General features: G+C 37.7%; 1 protein-coding gene across 1 annotated transcript; it reads right to left on the reverse strand.

Moving 5' to 3' along the window:
* Positions 1 to 10,263: 10,263 nt before the first annotated feature.
* Positions 10,264 to 15,161, reverse strand: LOC116522703 (goannatyrotoxin-Vere1-like). The gene is made up of 3 exons (XM_032237719.1): positions 14,743 to 15,161; positions 12,045 to 12,119; positions 10,264 to 10,689 (listed from the first exon to the last, which is right to left on the reverse strand). Exons 1-3 carry the CDS (start codon positions 14,928 to 14,930, stop codon positions 10,665 to 10,667), a joined length of 288 nt encoding a protein of 95 aa, XP_032093610.1. The 5' UTR covers positions 14,931 to 15,161; the 3' UTR covers positions 10,264 to 10,664.
* Positions 15,162 to 17,960: the final 2,799 nt, after the last annotated feature.

The following is a 17,960-nucleotide window of genomic DNA, read 5'->3' on the forward strand; positions in this document are numbered from 1 at the left end:
CCTAAGGGAATTGTAAGAAAGATTTTCTTTCTTTCTGACTGTAGAGGGGAATGATAGAATATTTGTATAATTACTATATTATTATTATAATCAGGTATAGAGATGTACAAATTTAAAAATAGGGAGGGCATCATTTATATTTCCCCTAACTAACCTAGGGAAAATGCAACTAATTTTCATTTCCCTCCAGTATGACCACATAATAGCAACAATACACATTATAATAGTAAACAACACCACTGGTTTTTATCCCAAGATAGGATTCATTCCATAAAATGAAACTGAGGGCAAGTTACTGCCCATAAAATTACAGTGCCAAGCATGTAACTCCTTTAAGGTCAAGAAATTTAGGCTTTTCAAATGTCCTTCATGGTTGAAAGTAAATATCCACCTTTGGAGGGAAGGGATCTTTTACTTGATCTAGAATGGTTGGGGTTTTTTCCACCTTATGTTAGAAAATCTTGATTCCAAGAAAGTTTTGAAAAAGTGTGATGGGGATGAACAGGACAAATTGAAGACCCAAACACTTCTGAATCCCTCAGCCTTTCCTTGAGGCCATTCCTAGAAGGAACTAGACAGGCTGCTTAGCAGGCCATCTGGTTGCCATTTTGTCTGTCTGTCTGTCTGTCTGTCTGTCTGTCTGTCTGTCTGTCTACCTACCCATCCATCTATCATCTATACATACATACATACATACATACATACATACATACATACATACATACATACATACATACATCATACATCATACATCCATCATCTATCTATCTATCTATCTATCTATCTATCTATCTATCTATCTATCTATCTATCTCTATCTCTATCTCTATCTCTATCTCTATCTCTATCTCTATCTATCTATCTATCTATCTATATATATATATATATATATATATAGATAGATAGATAGATAGATAGATAGATAGATAGATAGATATCTTTCTATCATCCATCTTTCTATCATCTCAACACTTACCATCTTATCTAAACAATATATAATAAAAGCATAAGAAATATTAAAACATAGTTAAAAGTCAGATAAAACAGAATTAAGAACAAGGTTAAAATAAAAAAGTTGAAAGTCAAAAGAGGCGGAAGGAGCACCCTCAACCCACCAACCACTCTTAGGGTTGCATATCATTCTTAAGCCACCATGCTCATTAGGAGGGGGTGTAATTCCTGGTGTGGACACTAACAGACAATTGTTTCCCAGTTGTTTGAGGAAAGGGAGGTGAAAAAAGTTGTCTGCTGAACAAGGGAAACGAAACATAAATGCATGGCACAACATAGGAGAACAGACACATCAGGACTAGATTCAGCAGTCCATCTGCATTTAAAAGACATAGGCCCCTCTTTTGAAGACAACAAAGTCCATATTTTGGATAGAGAGGACTCCTAGTTTGAAAGAGGGGTCAAAGAGGCCATCTATGTCAAAATTGAACAGCAGTCTCTCAACAAAGGGGGAAGAATATGACCTAGTCCATCTCCAGTCTGCAATACAGTACTTTCAGCAGTTCCAAAAAGGCTCCACATCAATTTGCACCACTCAGGTGACCCTGATGACATAGATAAATCTCCAGGTGGCCTTAATGACCTGCTAAAAGCATGCAAATGACCAGTTGTCTGCAAGGAGTATAAATCCTTCCATTCCCCACCATACAGTCAGAGTGAAGAAGCTTCTTGGAGGAGAAGAAAAACAACAAAGTCAGGTTGCCTCTTGAAAAAGCACCTTTGGGACAACCATGACCTGGATGACTGAGAATCTCCATAGACAAAAATATTTGTATTTCTATTCCTTTATTCTGCCTGTATATTTGAGGTTGACATGCCAAAGTTTCTTTCAAAGAGAAAATAAAGCCTGTAAAAACTTGAAGGTGGTAAAAAGAACAAAATAATTTCAGCTGGAGCAAAAAAAAAAATTAAAATAAATATTACATACTGATATTTCATAAATAAATTCTCATATGAGGTAAGCAGAGTTTCTGTGACTTCATGGACTTCCTGATTTATAGAATGCAATTTTTAAAAAGATGCATACATGTATAAAATGCAGGCATATTTAGCATATGGACATAATTTACATGTTTGCTAAAATATTGTACAAAAGAAATCTTACATTAAAAGAAAACCCATGTGGAAATCTATCAGGATAATTAGGTATTTTTGCAATATTCATATATAACTTCAACTTGAAATTTATTGAACTATAAAAGTCTGCAAAAATTTCTTTATACATGAAATTTGTTTTAGCAACAACATGAAAAAACAGAGAAAAGAGAGATGAGCCAGGGAAGAAGATTTTAGATGTTCTCCATGTTACAAGGGATACATTTTAAGCTTTTGTGTAATCATAGTCTGTAGTTAGTTCATACTAATTAGAGCATGAACGAGGGAAGGCTGATCAAGAAAAGAATGGATTGGTTGAATTTGATCGATGGAGTTGAGATATTGCTGGAATTCAGTGTAAAACTTTATCATTTCATCTCTGAGGAATCTTTGCCATAGAACAGAGGTGCAAAAGGTGCCTCAGTTTCAAGATGATTGAGAAACACAGCCAGGCATAAAGTCAAGGTAATTGCAGTAAACCATCTTGAATGAACACCTGAATCCAAAAGAAGGAAGACAGAAAACAACATAGGCACTATTCCTCAGAAATCAAGTTCAGAGAGGTTTCTGTGGAATTTACTACTAGATAAGTGTGAAGCCATGCCATGCCTTTATAGATCTATTAACAGGGGAACAAAAGTTATGTTCAGTTTGCTTGTGTACACACATACCAGTGGTGGGTTTCAAAAAAATTTGGAACCTCTTCTGTAGGTGTGGCCTGCTTTCTGGGTCCACTGGTGGAACCTCTTCTAACCTGTTCGGTAGATTTGACGAACCGGTTCTACCGAATAGATGCGAATTGGTAGGAACCCACCTCTGACACATACACACACAAACACAATGTCACCAACTTTCAACTAAATTTTAAAGATTTTCAATGACAAGTCTTGTTCTTATTATAAGTTTAGTAGAAATTCCTATAGTCAAAATTTAGTTTTAACTGTTGACTATCATCAACAACAATAACAACAGCAAAATATTTCTTTAATGCTATGTTTAGGATGTGATGATTAGATGGAAATATCCACGTAGGTTTCTTGGCTGCAGTACAGAAATGATTTTGCACTGACTTGTGAGATGCTTTTCAATTGCTCATACTATCTTATAGACCAGTGATGGCTAACCTTTTTCCAATCATGTGCCAAAAGCGGGGGGAGAGCGGGCATGGCCACACCCATATTGTTATGCATGCAACCATGCACGCACGCGTGCATGATCCCCACCCTCCCCCCTGCTTTTGATGTGTGATGGGCCTGTTTTTCTCCCTCCCCAGGCTCCAGAAGCTTTCTAGGAGCCTGGGGAGGGTGAAAATTGCCCTCAATCCTCCCCAGAGGTCCTCCAGAGGCTTCAGGAGGCTTTCACCTCCAGAGGGTGAAAAATGGCCCTACGGGCAACCCAGAAGTTGGGGAATGGATTTCCGGTTTGCCCATAGGGTCGTTTTTCACCCTCCGGAGCCTTCAGGAGGCTTCTCTGAAGCCTCTGGAGGGCCAAAAAAACAGCACAGCATGCAAACCGGAAATCCGTTCCCAAACTTCCGGTTTGTGTATTGGTTTTTTTTAATGAAAAACAGCCGAAAAAGAAGGCTGAAGTCAGCTGGCCAGTGCGCGCATGTGCACTGGAGCTGACAGGGCAATGCCTTGCATGCCCTAACAAATGGCTCCACGTGCTACCTGTTGCATGCATGCCATAGGTTCGCCATCACAGTTATAGACCTTGCATTTTCTATCAATTACCCATACAATTACTAACCAGATTCTCTTTATTTTCCTTTCCACCCCTAGATGAAATCAACTTTAACCCTACTGCAGTTACTAGGCAATGATGTACACACACAACTGGTTTCAAACTTTCTGCAAATATTTGTCATAGTATAGTCCACCTGAATTTTTCTGCAACAAACTCAAATTATATCTATATATCTTTATTCAAATGCAGTTCATGTCTATCTATTATATAAGAATAGTGGGTTGGAGGAATGTAGTTTTTAAATCAATCCCAAGCCTCCTTAAAATACCAAAAGCAACATAGTCAAGTATTGTGCCTATCAGCTCCCAAATTTAGTAGGAACAAATGCCTGGTAAGATGCATTGTTAATGCCATTAATTGGTATCTGCTTTTGTTCTTCTTACAGCAATCTTCTCCAGAACTAGTCAGCATAATAGTTTTTATTCAATCAGAACAAAGTGGACTACATCTCTATCTATATACTCATCCATGAAAGGTTGCATTGTAAAGAGCTGCTGGTGATAATATCAGAGTTATTCTTCAGAAAATTCACTGTTCTAGAAAGCCAAGGATCTTTCTCCCAATGTTTACATTGAGCTTCTGGCAAATTTCATGCAGCAAATGAGGCTCAAGCCTTCCATCCTTCCGAAGTCAGTAAAATGAGGACCCAGATTGTTGGGGGCAATATGCTGACTCTGTAAACCGTTGAGAGAGAGCTGTAGAAAGCACTGTGAAGCGGGAAACACTACATAAGTCTAAGTACTATTGCTAAATGCTGGTCAGGATGGCTTATTTCTGGGCCCAACTCTGAGGCATCTTTATATTCCTAGTCTCCCCCTTGCTGCCCTCTTTCCAATCTCTGTATAGGTCATGGAAAACCCTATGCAGTTGATGTTCTCCTCCCATTTCCTTGAAACCACTACACAAATAAGAGTAAATTTAAAATAAGTAAAAGTGGATTTTAAGAGAGTGAAAAAAGCAAAAAAAAGAGTGATTCAGACAACCTGCACTTAAAGGGGCATTATCTTCCCAACATGTTAATGAGAACATATTTGTAAAAGCAAAGAATACAGAATCACTCCCTTCAAATATTGTGAACTACAATTCTCAGCAGCACTAGGTAGGATGATCAGCCATGAAGAATGTGAATTCTTCACAAAATCATGCATATAAGTAGCAGGATTTTGTTGCAGGTCTATCTTTGAATTTGAAATGGTAAGTACTTAAATCACAAAAGGACCACATGTTGAATACACCACAATTGCTGGAATTGTAGCAAAAAAGGTTTAAAACAGTGGAATGTCTGACTATCATCAAGAGGACAGACAAACAGTAACAGCATTTATCAGACATTGTGATGAAAATGGTAGGGAGGCATATGACTTCAAAGCATAATAAATTAAATTTGATTCTCCTCAATTTCAGATTGTTAAGATAAGTAAAAGCAGAAGTCCCTACTTTCTCTTTCCTATAGGTACAGAAGAGACCAAGTTCTTTCTCCCTTTTTCTTTTCCAGTTCTTGACATGAATTAATTTGTACCTATAATTTGAATATGACCTAACTAACTGCGAGCGTAGCCTTTTGATATAACGATAGGCTGCTAAAATACATGAGATATTCTCTGTCAAATTATCAGACTTTCCAAGGGAGATATAATGGTTCAGATTAGAGATTCCAATTACCCCAGTCAAATAATGCTGTCAATCTAATTCTGTCAAGAATCAGAGATGCAAAAAATCTTTGTTGCTGTCCTCTTTCTGATTATACCATATCCCTTTCACACTTCTCTCATTTATCCAACAACTCTGACCCACTCTGCTTCAGACCATGCCTTTGTATCTGTTTTCATACACTACACAATAGACTAACTCACTTACTTGACATTTTATGGCTAAATATCCTATGTGTCAGGATAGTGTTTGCAGGATAGTGTCTGGAATGTTGTATCGAAAAGCTTTCCCAAATACATTAACTCTTGTCCGGACCACCAAGCATGTGAAAAGAATGAGCAAGTTTTTGGACTCATCAAAATAAAATATTTCTAGGTAAAAACAGTTTTGCACTGCAAGTAGTACTGTATATTTCCTGTGTGCTAAAAACAGATAAGAGTTGTTGGTTTTTTAAAAAATTTTAGTGGATCTTGATGCAAACTGAATAAAATCACAACTATTTGGTACATAAACATCTTTATTATTGGGCAGCCTAAAGATTATAATTTGGGATTTGTATGATGCCAATTAATATTTGTTTATTTGGGTTCTTTTGCAAATTTGCAAGTTGTGTCCACGATCAAGTGAAGCTTCAGCAGACAAATTTAGAGAATATGAACAGATAGCATCATATTCACCTCACGTTTGTGACGTGGAAAAGGGAGACCAAAGAGTTTTCCAGTTTCTTCTCTCACAAAATATGAAAATAATTATACTAAGATAAGCTTAGGGACAAAGGACTACCCTATCGCAAGTGAGTATATAAGGTGGAACCTTGTTCTCTCAGTTCCTACCCACTGATTTTTCTGGATGATTCATCTTTTGCAATGAGAGGTCAAAGCTCTCCACTGTGCCAAAATATCATCTCTGCTCCTTCTCTTGACAACTCATGAATGTCAGCAGAGGTGAAAACAGAAGGCGGGGAAATCGATCTTTGAGATACTAGTTCTCCCAGCACTAAAAAGACCCCCTTACAAAGTTATGGCTGAAAAACTAGTTTCTTTGTTTATACCTAAATGGGAAAGGAAGTGCTCTTCACCTCTCCCAACTTCTTTGACAAAACCATGGGTAGTTTTATGGAAGAGCTGCTCCTTTTCATGGTACACCTCTATCCCTTCCCCTAGTGCTTAGCTGATGCAGCACATATTCTGGGAGAGAACAATGTTTATATAAATGTCCAGCAGTCTTCAGAAGTGATCTTTGTTTGCAACTTGGAGCTGTGTTTTTATTTCTATATGGCTGCATTAAACTGCCTTGTTGCAGCTACCACTAGGTGGAACTCCAATATGCATGAGGTCTCAAAAGTATTCCAAGCTTAATTTGCCTGGAACAAGTGTTTTTATTTGATCAGGGTTGTTGCCCTTTAAACCAGCTATTTGGCATCTAAGCTTTGAGACATGAATTGTGTGGATTTAGGAAAATCTCACTGAGAAAGAAATAAAGGAAAGTAACAAGATGTCAATAGTTCTCTTTGCCTTTGTAATATAGTATTTTTTCTATCCCCTCATCAGGACTCTTTAGAAATTCTTTTAGTGCTATTTTTAAGTTTTATATTGTTGTGAGTTTGCAGAATGTATTGCTTTTTCTGCTTTAATCTACACCATGGGCATTTTTACAAGAATTCATGGCATACCCCCCAAATCAGCTTGACTTCTACAATTGCTGCCACCATCTGTGTTTACCAGCTGAGCTGTTTCATTTCTGACTTAATTATACAGTATCCAAAACTGCAGGAAAAATAGGTGGAAAATGCTTTGCAAAACCTGCAGGCAGAGTATCATCCTCTTGATGGTACTTGTGTTACTCTGCCTCTCACTTCATCACGAAGCAAAGAGAAGGAGGCCCTCAAACAGCCAGAACATAAAACCTTGGGCTATGTCGTATATAATAGATCCAGAAGTCAATGGATAATCTTCAGGGGGATATAGAAACTCTTGGTCTGTTAACCATATGTGATCAGTATCATGATGGAATCAGAGCATGAATCACACATCCAGCCTATACTTGATACCCATTGATTTAGCTGTCCCGTATCCTGGGACAGACTCCAACACAATAGCAACCATCCCCTTTGCCACTAAGTGATCCATGCTGAAAATACCGGAGTGTGGCAATGGCACAAGACAAAATATTAAATGGAAGAGCCATGCTAGCCATATATGCGGCAATACCACATCAAGATGTGTGTCCACGTGTATGTGTGTGGTTGTGTGTAAATAAATGTTACCTTATGTGTTATTGACACATAGATGGCTAGCAAGGTTCATCCCATGTATGGTCTATCTCATAAAAAACCTGATTCTGTGTGGCATACAATAAAGGTGTAAAAGTAAGCATATAAAAAAGAATCATTCTTTTTAAAAAAAATCCCAAGGCTAAGAGAGAATACCAACAATAAAGACAATAATGGGGCCACTACAATATCTCCCCAGTCTCCTGTGATCCCCAGCTCTGATAACCCAGAAAACCTACTGGGGTGGAGCAAACCTTATTTCACCATAGCTCCCTCGTTCTGGCATGCCCTGTATATGGAAGGAAAGTGGGGCCATTGATAGTACACAAGCTTGTAGCAGATGTGAAATCGGGAATCAAGTAAGAATTCAATCACAGAAATTATTTTTTTTTAAAATGGGAACACATAGACAGCCAGCACATTATGGCATTCTTACAAAAAGAAAAGGGGGGGGGGAAGTACAAGGATGTGGGTTCCTAATCCTTGTGCAGTCAACTGGTAAATTGAGTGTTCCAAAATACCCAGGGGAAAATGTAATGTGGGGAGACAAAACACCAGAGAGAGAGATGCCATTGCAGACTTCATGAGTGACCGGGGCAGAGGAATGCCTGAGAGAAGGAGATGGCCCTGGAGTGGCAGAATCAAAATGAAGTAGCAGAAGTTACAGGGTAAATTGTGTCCAGGTTCCTCCCCTTGAGCATCAATGCTCCACACACCGACTACATACTATGAAATAAGGTGAGATCAAAGGGGGAAACCAGAGTTCTTAAACTGTTCTTGAGGTGCCCCAGCAGTACAGGTGTAAGTAGGGCATACAGATGCATCACCCAGGAACGTTTGTGGGGGCACCCTTGTATTAAAGAAATGAAGTTATTTGACTATAGCCTCAAAGAAGTGGCAGGCTTCCTTTTGCAGGATTTGTAGAAAGACTAGTCAGCCATTTGTGATTATTAGGGGGCTCGAGAATAAAACATATAAAGAATGGTTGCTGGAACTGGTAACTTCTAATGATTGTAAGCCGCCCTGAGTCCCCTCAGGGAAAAGGGCGGCCTATAAATCCAAATAAACTAAACTAAACTAATGTCTAAACTTATGAAAAGAAGGACTAGGGGAGACATGATAGCAGTGTTCCAATATCTCAGAGACTGCCCCAAAGAAGAGGGAGTCAAACTATTCTCCAAGGCACCTGAGGGCAGAACAAGAAACAATGGGTGGAAACTAATCAAGGAGAGATGCAATTTAGAACCGAGGAGAAATTTCCTGACAGTTTGAACAATGAATCAGTGGAACAGCTTGCCTCCAGAAGTTGTGAATGCCCCAACACTGGAAGTCTTTAAAAAGAGATTGGATAACCATTTGTCTGAAGTTGTGTAGGGTTTCTTGCCTAAGCAGGGGGTTAGACTAGAAAACCTCCAAGGTCCCTTCCAACTTGTTAAATTATTATTATCTGTTGAGATTATTTTAATCTGAATTCGTGCATTGAGCAGCGGGTGGCACTCAGTGGCCACTGTTTTTCATGGCTCTTTCTGTAAATTTCTCCTGCTTCTATTGCTGTCTTTCAAATCACAGCAACCACCTGACTTCCTTCTAAGGTAACAAGTAAGGAAGCTATGCAGAATTTACATAGCTTAGAGCTATCCTTAGACAATAACAGAATAGAGGGAAATTCTATTTTAATCACAAAACAATTAAAAATGCAGGCACCAGCAATGAAGAGATCTTACAGTCCCCTGGATTTATAATTTATAAATTAAGATATAGGTAGTCCTCAACTTATTACTAATCTTTTAATGATAGCACGGCAGTGTCAGAAAAAATGATTTATGACATGTCCTCACACTTATGGCCATTGCACCATCATCCTACAGTGCAGTCACATGCTCACAATCAGGGCAGTTGGCAACCAGCTTATATGCATCATGGGTTGCAAAATTCTGCCATCACATAATCATAATTTGCAATCTTCCCAGCTATTTTCTGATAAAAAAATGTAAATTGAGGAAGCTGGATTTGCTTAACAATCAAGTTAAGCAAATCCAGTGATTCACTTAATGGCTGTGATTTTTTTTAAAAAAAAACATACAATCTGGTCCAGTCATGTGATGATTTACTTTATGACTATTCTAATTTACAAAGGAAATTCTGGTCCCAATTGTGATCATAAGTCAAAGACTTCCATAAGACTACTGTTGGATGGTACCAAAATAAGAGGGAAACCCCTACTAAGATGGTGTAAATCTCTCTCAGGTATGAACTGAGGCAAGTTGAAAAATATCCTGAGGGGATTGGTAGAAAAAAATGGGCAAATTTTGTGCTGTGTTTAATTTGTTGCAAAGACTCCAAATATGCCATTTGAAATGATGAAAAGAAGGAACACCTAGCAAAATTCTTCTCCAATACATTTGCTTTTTTATTGTTGATGAAGAAAAGTCATTGAATATGCATACATTTATATATACACACACACACACACATACACACTACACATACACACAAACATTCATACATCATTATATATACACACATCTATGGTTGTAAAAAATAAAGAATGGACATAGTGTGATTTTTCATGGATGAATCAATGCAGACATTGTTTCAAAAAAAAGCCGAGGCCACTACTGAACACAAGTATACACCAGACCTGTCCCCAGCACAATAGATTTCTTGCAGAGTCCCCTTAATGCTTGCAAGAACCATTTTCATTTTTTTTTATTTTGGGGGGGAGGGGCAGAAGGAATCCCCAAAAGAATGATTTTCCAAGATTCAACATTTGATAGAAAACAGAAATGGGGAAAGAACAGGCTTTTTAAAAATGTTAAATGACACAACAGGAGTGGAATATTTAAAAAGACGCAGCTGATCTTCCATTTACTGAAAAGTGGGTAAGTCTTCACCACATATACGAATCATCAAACCTATGAAAAAGAAAGACAAAACTAAAGTAAACCTTTTCTTTAAACCTTACTTCAAAGGAAGACTATCTCTACACTACACTATTGAATTTATGGTTTGCTAGTGATGTAATTATAAATTGATTCTTGACCTTGTAGAGGTTTGGAGGGATTCTAAATCTGAATAAACATTCATCCATGCAGATGAAACAAACAAATGGGTATAAATGCCATTTTTGCTGGGATTAGTTTGCATGGATCAATAGCAGCCTTATCTTATCTTATCTTATCTTATCTTATCTTATCTTATCTTATCTTATCTTATCTTATCTTATCTTATTTATTTATTTATTTATTTATTTATTTATTTATTTATTTATTTATTATTTATTTATTTATTTATTATTTATTTATTTATTTATTTATTTATGTCAGAAGCATCACAATTAAAATAAGGCATATGACATAACGTTTAAAATATAAAATAAAAATAAAAATATGTACAAATTAAACAGATCTTGCCCAGAAACTAGTAACTGTGTTATTCAATGCAATGCTAACATAGAAGTCATAAATTGTGATCCCCATAACACTAAAAGAGGACCAGATTGAGAAAGGCTGCAGTACAGAATAGCTTTCGCCTTTCATTAAAGAGTGGCTGATGCATAACATTTGACATATATACTGGTGGTTAGTAGTATGTATGTGTGTGGCACAGTGGTTACAGTGCAGGTTAACTGCAATTTGGCAGTTCAAATCTCACCAAGGTCAAGGTTGACTCAGCCTTCCATCCTTCTGAGGTGGATAAAATGAGGACCTAGACTGTTGGGGGCAATATAATGACTCTCTAAATGGCTTAGGGAGAGCTGTAAAGCATTGTAAAGCGGCATATAAGTCCACTATTGCTATTTAAGCCATGTTTGATAAATGAGATGCAATTTCTATTCAGATATCATATATTTGAAACTGTAGAAGTGGTTTTTTGAAACCCATTGAAAGCCTGCGACTCTACAAAATTTGTAAGATAGTTTCTAGATAATCCATTTCTCCAGGAATTCTGTGGTTAACTGCAGCCAAAACTTGATGGATTTGCAACTTCCCAAACTAGGTATTGTTTTGCTTTTACATGCAACCAGAGAAATGCACAGCCTATGAAATAGGTGGTAGTAGTAGAAATTTAGTATATTTTCATCTTGTGGGAGATTTAGGAGACTTTTATTATACTACTAGGAGTTCCACCAGTTCAGAAACAACAGTGATTTTTTTCTTACTATTCCAAAGTCAACAGAAGTAAAAATAATTACATATTATTTTTAATAAGTATAAATGGGAATTGAATGGACTGTAGCATCTTTATAACATAAACTGCCTAGACTCACCTTGATCTGGCATTGCTATTGTCTCCAAAAACAAGCTCTGACATCAAGGTCTCTGGGATAGATCTCTTGCCATACCTGATTATAAAAAGGTAAAGACTGTTAAAGCTCCACAATTGTTTCCTTGGAGAGAAAAAGCTTTCCAAATGTAATTCACTTTTTCCTTATACCCAGATCCCTGCAATTACAAAAAAATAAAATGAAATCCTACCAGCTAGGACTGATTATCTGGAATAGGCCTTGAAAATATAACATGATATTACTTTTTAAGTATTTAATTTTTGATTGTCTTCCTTTTATTGTATTTCTTATTTATATATATCATGTTTGGTTAATTCCCTAATCATCTGGATGGATGAAAAGGCAAGATATAAATAAAATAAATCATGAACAAAATGGGTAAATAACTAAATAAATCTTAGTTACTGATCATCTGCAAATTGTTAATAGCCAGGGAACCCACCATCAATTTCTGCACAACCAAGCTTAAGGCAAGAAATTTTAAACATTAATCAAGCCTTAGCTCTATATTTTCTCATTTAGCAGATTAAATTCTGTTTTGGATTTAGAGAAAATGAAATAAAGCTTGCTTCCTTTTCTCACTATGCAATTTCTTGGCAACAATATGCCAGTACTTGAGCACTGTCGTCTTCTGGGATTTTTAAAAACTTCCCAATTTAGCTTATAACTATGGAATTCCCTCAAATTATCACCCAAACTAAACCCCTTAGCTTCCAGTTCCAGAAAAAGTTTTACCACTTGTTGAGATTTAGAATGTACAGCTGATTAAAAAATCTGAGTGCTCAGTTTATACAGATGTCCTCCACCTATAATTTTTTGTTTATTGATTATTCAAAGTTACAAAAATACTGAAAAAAGTAACTTACAACCAGTGCTCACACACAACCATTGCAGTATCTCCATGGTCACCTGGTCCCAATTTAGATGCTTGGCAACCAGGATTTATTTACAATGGTTGTAGTACCCCAGATCATGTGATCCCCATGTGATTTGTAACCTTCCCAGCTGGCTTCCAACAAGCAATGAGAGAAGCCAAATTTGCTTAATAAGATGCATTTAACATGATTCATTTAACAACTACAGTGATTCACTTATCTAACAAAAAAGATCATAAGATTGAGTGCAATTTTATGCAATGACAGTCACATTGCTTAGCAATTGAAATTCTGGTCCTAATTGTGATGGTAAGTCAATAACTATCTGTAGGAGGTTCATCAACTAAGTCTATACAAAAATCAGGGGACATATATTTCAGATTTTTTTTCTCCACTCTTTTTAATGATCCTGAATGATAATAGGCCCAGAGTTTCATAGGAAGTTGATGAAACATTATTAGTTAATAGGTAGCTAGCAAAAAGCAGTTGTTCAGCTGTACTGAAGATGTGCTCCTTTGCTGGAAGGTGTCAAGAAAAGATTGGAGAAGCATTTGCCTCGGATGTTATAAGGATCCCTGCCTTGGGCAGAGGGTTGGACTAGAAGATGTAAAGTTACAGCCCTATGATTCAATGATTTCATAACTAAACTGACTACATTTTTCCCACTTACTCTAAAATTCAAGAATATTTATACAGAAGAAAATCTGTAAGTTGACTTCTGGCTGCTAACAAGAAAAAGTTCTTTGATTGGCTTCTGCAGGAAGAAATTCACTGGTCTTCCATGACTCAGCAAAAAAAAAAAAACCAACAACAGTTTTTCAACTTTACAACTAGACTATGGACACTGAGAAACTCAAAGTATTAGTAGTACTAATACTCAAAAGTATTAACAATAGTATTAAACACCAACAACTGAGAGAGAGAAGTGCTCCCTGATGGTCTCCTGGATCTGGTTTCCAATTAAGTTTCTAAGTAATAAGAGCTAATAGGATGGTGTAGGCTTTCATGACTGGTTTCTGTTGGGCAATGCTGGGCTTCAGGATTTAGTGACCATTCACTAGACTAGACTAGACTACGATCAATAAATCCTGGAGCCCAACACTGTCCAGCTAATGACCTGTTCCAAACAGCCAACACTAATAGGAAAAAAAGCTAACTGGGCATTTTAGAGCCGAGTTCCTCATTCCCTCCTAAAAAACTGCAAAGCACAGCAATCCCTGGAGAGCATCATTATGTATGCACACACTTGCACCAGGAAGAGCCACTAAAGTAACTGTAAAGTGCATGCACCACAGTGATATACAGGCTTATTAAGTGACTGAAAAACGTTAAATTTATCAGAATCTGTAAATTCTACCAGGATAGAATTTTGAATTATATTACTTTTTGAAGTACTTGGCTGAAGATAGATGCAACATGAAAAGAATCCATAGCTTCTAGACAGATCTGATATAAAAATCCGATGCACTGAATAATTATGACTTAAGATGGTGCTTGTTCATGTAAACCCTATAGTTTCTCAATCAACAGTCTTGCATTCCCCTTTTACACATAGTCACCTATTTGCTATTGCAAATTTTCCACTTAGAAAAAAACATTAACAAAATGTGCTTGGAGGTGGAAGCTTGAGTGAAATGAGGCTGCATTAATTCCTCCTATTCTTTGGAGCCACACAACAAATTCTTACCCATTGTACATTAAGAAGAAATGAAATAAATCAAAGTAGCATTCACAGGTGGACAAATGGCATAAAATATAACCCATGAAACATGCCCATGAAAAACTACATTCATCCTTTTGCACACCTTTGCCTTGTCACCAAGTTAATGTAATGCCGAAGGTCAGCAATATATTTTGCCATTTCTTCCGGCGAAGCATTTTCTCCAGGACTCTCAGGCTTGGGTGGATAGGCTTCCACAAAAGTTCCCAGACAGAACATGATGCACAGAGCCATGGCAATCACAAGAGGCCAAGACTTCAGAGAGGCAACCATCTAGGAGGAAACAAATAATACTGATAAATTCATAAAAATCTAATCCATGCTAGCCTAGATGTAACACTGCCACAAGTCTGATATTCTCAAGTTCTGCATGAAGTCTACTTTTATATTAACTGTCATACCTATAATAAGCTTAGTAAGATATATTGCTGGAGTAACTTACAATTTGCATATTGTATTCTCTCTCTCCCTCTCTCCCTCCCTCTCTCTGTATTTCTGTCTGTGTGTTTCTGTCTCTCTCTCTCCCTCCCCCCTCTCTGTCTCACTGTGTTTCTGTCTCTCCCTCCTTCCCCCCTCTCTGTGTGTTTCTGTCTCTCCCTCCCTCTCTGTCTCTCTGTGTGTTTCTGTCTCTCTCCCTCCCTCCCTGTGTTTCTGTCTCTCCCTCCCTCTCTGTCTTTCTCTGTGTGTTTCTGTCTCTCTCCCTCCCTCCTTCTCTCTCTGTGTCTTTGTCTCTCCCTCCCTCCCTCTGTCTCTCTGTGTGTTTCTGTCTCTCTCTCCCTTCCCCCTGTCTCTGTGTTTCTGTCTCTCTCCCTCCCTCTTTGTGAGTTTTTCTGTCTCTCCCTCTCTCCCTGTCTCTCTCTGTGTTTTTGTCTCTCCCTCCCTCCCTCTCTCTGTCTCTCTCTCTCTGTGTTTCTGTCTCTCTCTCTCTCTCCCTTCCCCCTCTCTCTCTCTCTCTCTGTGTTTCTGTCTCTCTCACTCTCTCTGTCTCTCTCTCTCTGTGGTTCTGTCTCTCCCTCCCTCCCTGTCTCTCTGTGTTTCTCTCTGTCTCTGTCTCTCTCTCTTTCGCTCTCTCTCTCTTTGTGTGTGTGTGTGTAAAATCATTTGATATTTCATACACTTATCATCTGAATGTTAACAATTGCTCAAAAGCACCATCTCACCATACTAAACATTAGGTTCACTGATATCTTTAGCCTAGTTTGTCAAACTCTGCTTAAGAGTTGATCCTGTGGACCATTTGCCGATAATGCTTTTCTAAAACCAGTCTAATCCTGACTGCACGGGAACAGAAACATCTGCTTTTAAGAAAGCACACATATAAAAAGTAAGGTGGGATGTGAGCTATCAATAATCTTGTCCATTTATTCCATAAAATACACAGTGGCACAACTTTTTCATCCAGGAATTTCCTCCACCCTGTCCCAGCTACTCACTGTGGAAAGGAGATTCAAAGGCAAAGCTGGATATGAAGAGATGCTGAAGCTCTGTGATCTTCAAGTTGAATCTTGCAATTGGCTCTGTTAACAGCTCTCACAATCAGGGTTTATATACTTGGTAAGTGAGTAAATGAAGGAGGGGGAAGGCTCCTCCCCCTCCCTCATTTTCTCTCCCCCCCCCCACATGTTCATTCAATCATTCACCCATAATTTGTTGATCGATGCAATTCTGTATCAGCTACCTTGATTATCTTTCCAAGGAAACCACATATGCATGCCAAGGGAGGTAGGAATTAATTAGAAAACTAGATGAACCCAAAGGGAATTGCTACAACTTTTGATGACCATCAGTAGGATGGCAATGATGGAGAAGTCTATCCCCTAAGAGAATATAATGCTGAGTGAAGATACATTCTTTTAAAAGCATAAAAAATATCCCATTGGAATGGACAAGTTCATATTTAAGACAAACTAGAGCGCAAAAGAAACTTCATTCACAGTAGACCAGATCCTTTTGCTTACAACTATTCTTTCAGACAGAACCAATATCAAGGGCTTAGAAATAACATATGGGATTAAAGAAAGCATTGTATTTTCAAGTAAAACAGAAGGCAACATTTAATTTTCCAATAATATATGTAGATTGTTATGACAGTTCATGATTACATATGGTTGTAAAAAGTAAAAGGAACATAAGTCCAGAGAATTGTTTTCTTACCCAAAATTATTAGTTGAAAGAGAAATATTATGCTTGTTTTAACTTTTACATCTTCTTTATTGTGTGTTTCTCATAAAAATACGGGAAACCAGCTGCCATTTTCTGCAATTATTAATCACGCTTCAGTCATTTCAACACAACTGAAACTGTGCACTGTTGATAGCTCACCAGAAAATCCAAGTATTGTTATTAAGCAATATTTTTTGTCCTCATCTTTTAACAGATCACTGGATTTCCTCTTTTCAGCAACTTGTCTCTATTTTTTTTTATTTCTTCCAATCATCAGATTTTTTTAAAATAATCTTTTTTTTTATTATTTGATTTTCCTCATTCTTATGACTGGATGGAGCATCATCAGCCATAAAAAGAGTTTCAGGGGCCACAGATGAACCCAAAGTCTTAGATCATTACTCCTATGCTCCAAATAAATAGATGCCTGGGTTTCATGAGGGGCTACTAAGCATTCCTCTGAGAAATTGAAGGTATTCAAATCTCTGGAACAGAAAAGAAGAACACAATGTACTCATGTTGTTCAGGTAGTCCTTGATTTACAACCACAATTGAGCCCAAAATTTATGTTGCTAAGTGAGACAGTTGTTAAATGAGTTTTGCCCCATTTTACCATCTTTCTTGCCACAGTTGTTAAGTATATCATTGCAGACCCTTGTTGAATGAATTTGGCTTCCCATTGATCTTGCTTGTCAGTTTATAAATGGGGACCACATGACCTGGGACACTGCAATAAATTTGTGTCAGTTGCCAAGTGCCTGAATTTTGATCATGTGACCATGGGGATGCTGCAAAGGTGGTGTGAAAAAGAGTCACTTTTTTCAATGCTGTTGTAACTTCGAATGGTCACTAAATGAACAGTTATTTGGTATTTGGTATTTATTAGGATTTATAGGCCGCCCTTTTCCCTAAGGGGACTCAGGGCGGCTTACAATCATTAGGAAGGGGGTGAAATTCAAAAATAAACAATATGTGAACAAAGTAAAATAGTAAAAACACAACTTGCATTCAACACTCAACACTCGGGTGGGGCAAATTAGAAGCTTATCCCCAGGCCTGTTGGGATAGCCAGGTCTTGAGGGCTGTGCGGAAGGCCTGGACGGTGGTGAGGGTGCATATCTCGACGGGGAGGTCGTTCCA

This window comes from Thamnophis elegans, chromosome Z (genome assembly GCF_009769535.1).
Source record: "Thamnophis elegans isolate rThaEle1 chromosome Z, rThaEle1.pri, whole genome shotgun sequence".
Classification (NCBI taxonomy): Eukaryota; Metazoa; Chordata; class Lepidosauria; order Squamata; family Colubridae; genus Thamnophis; species Thamnophis elegans.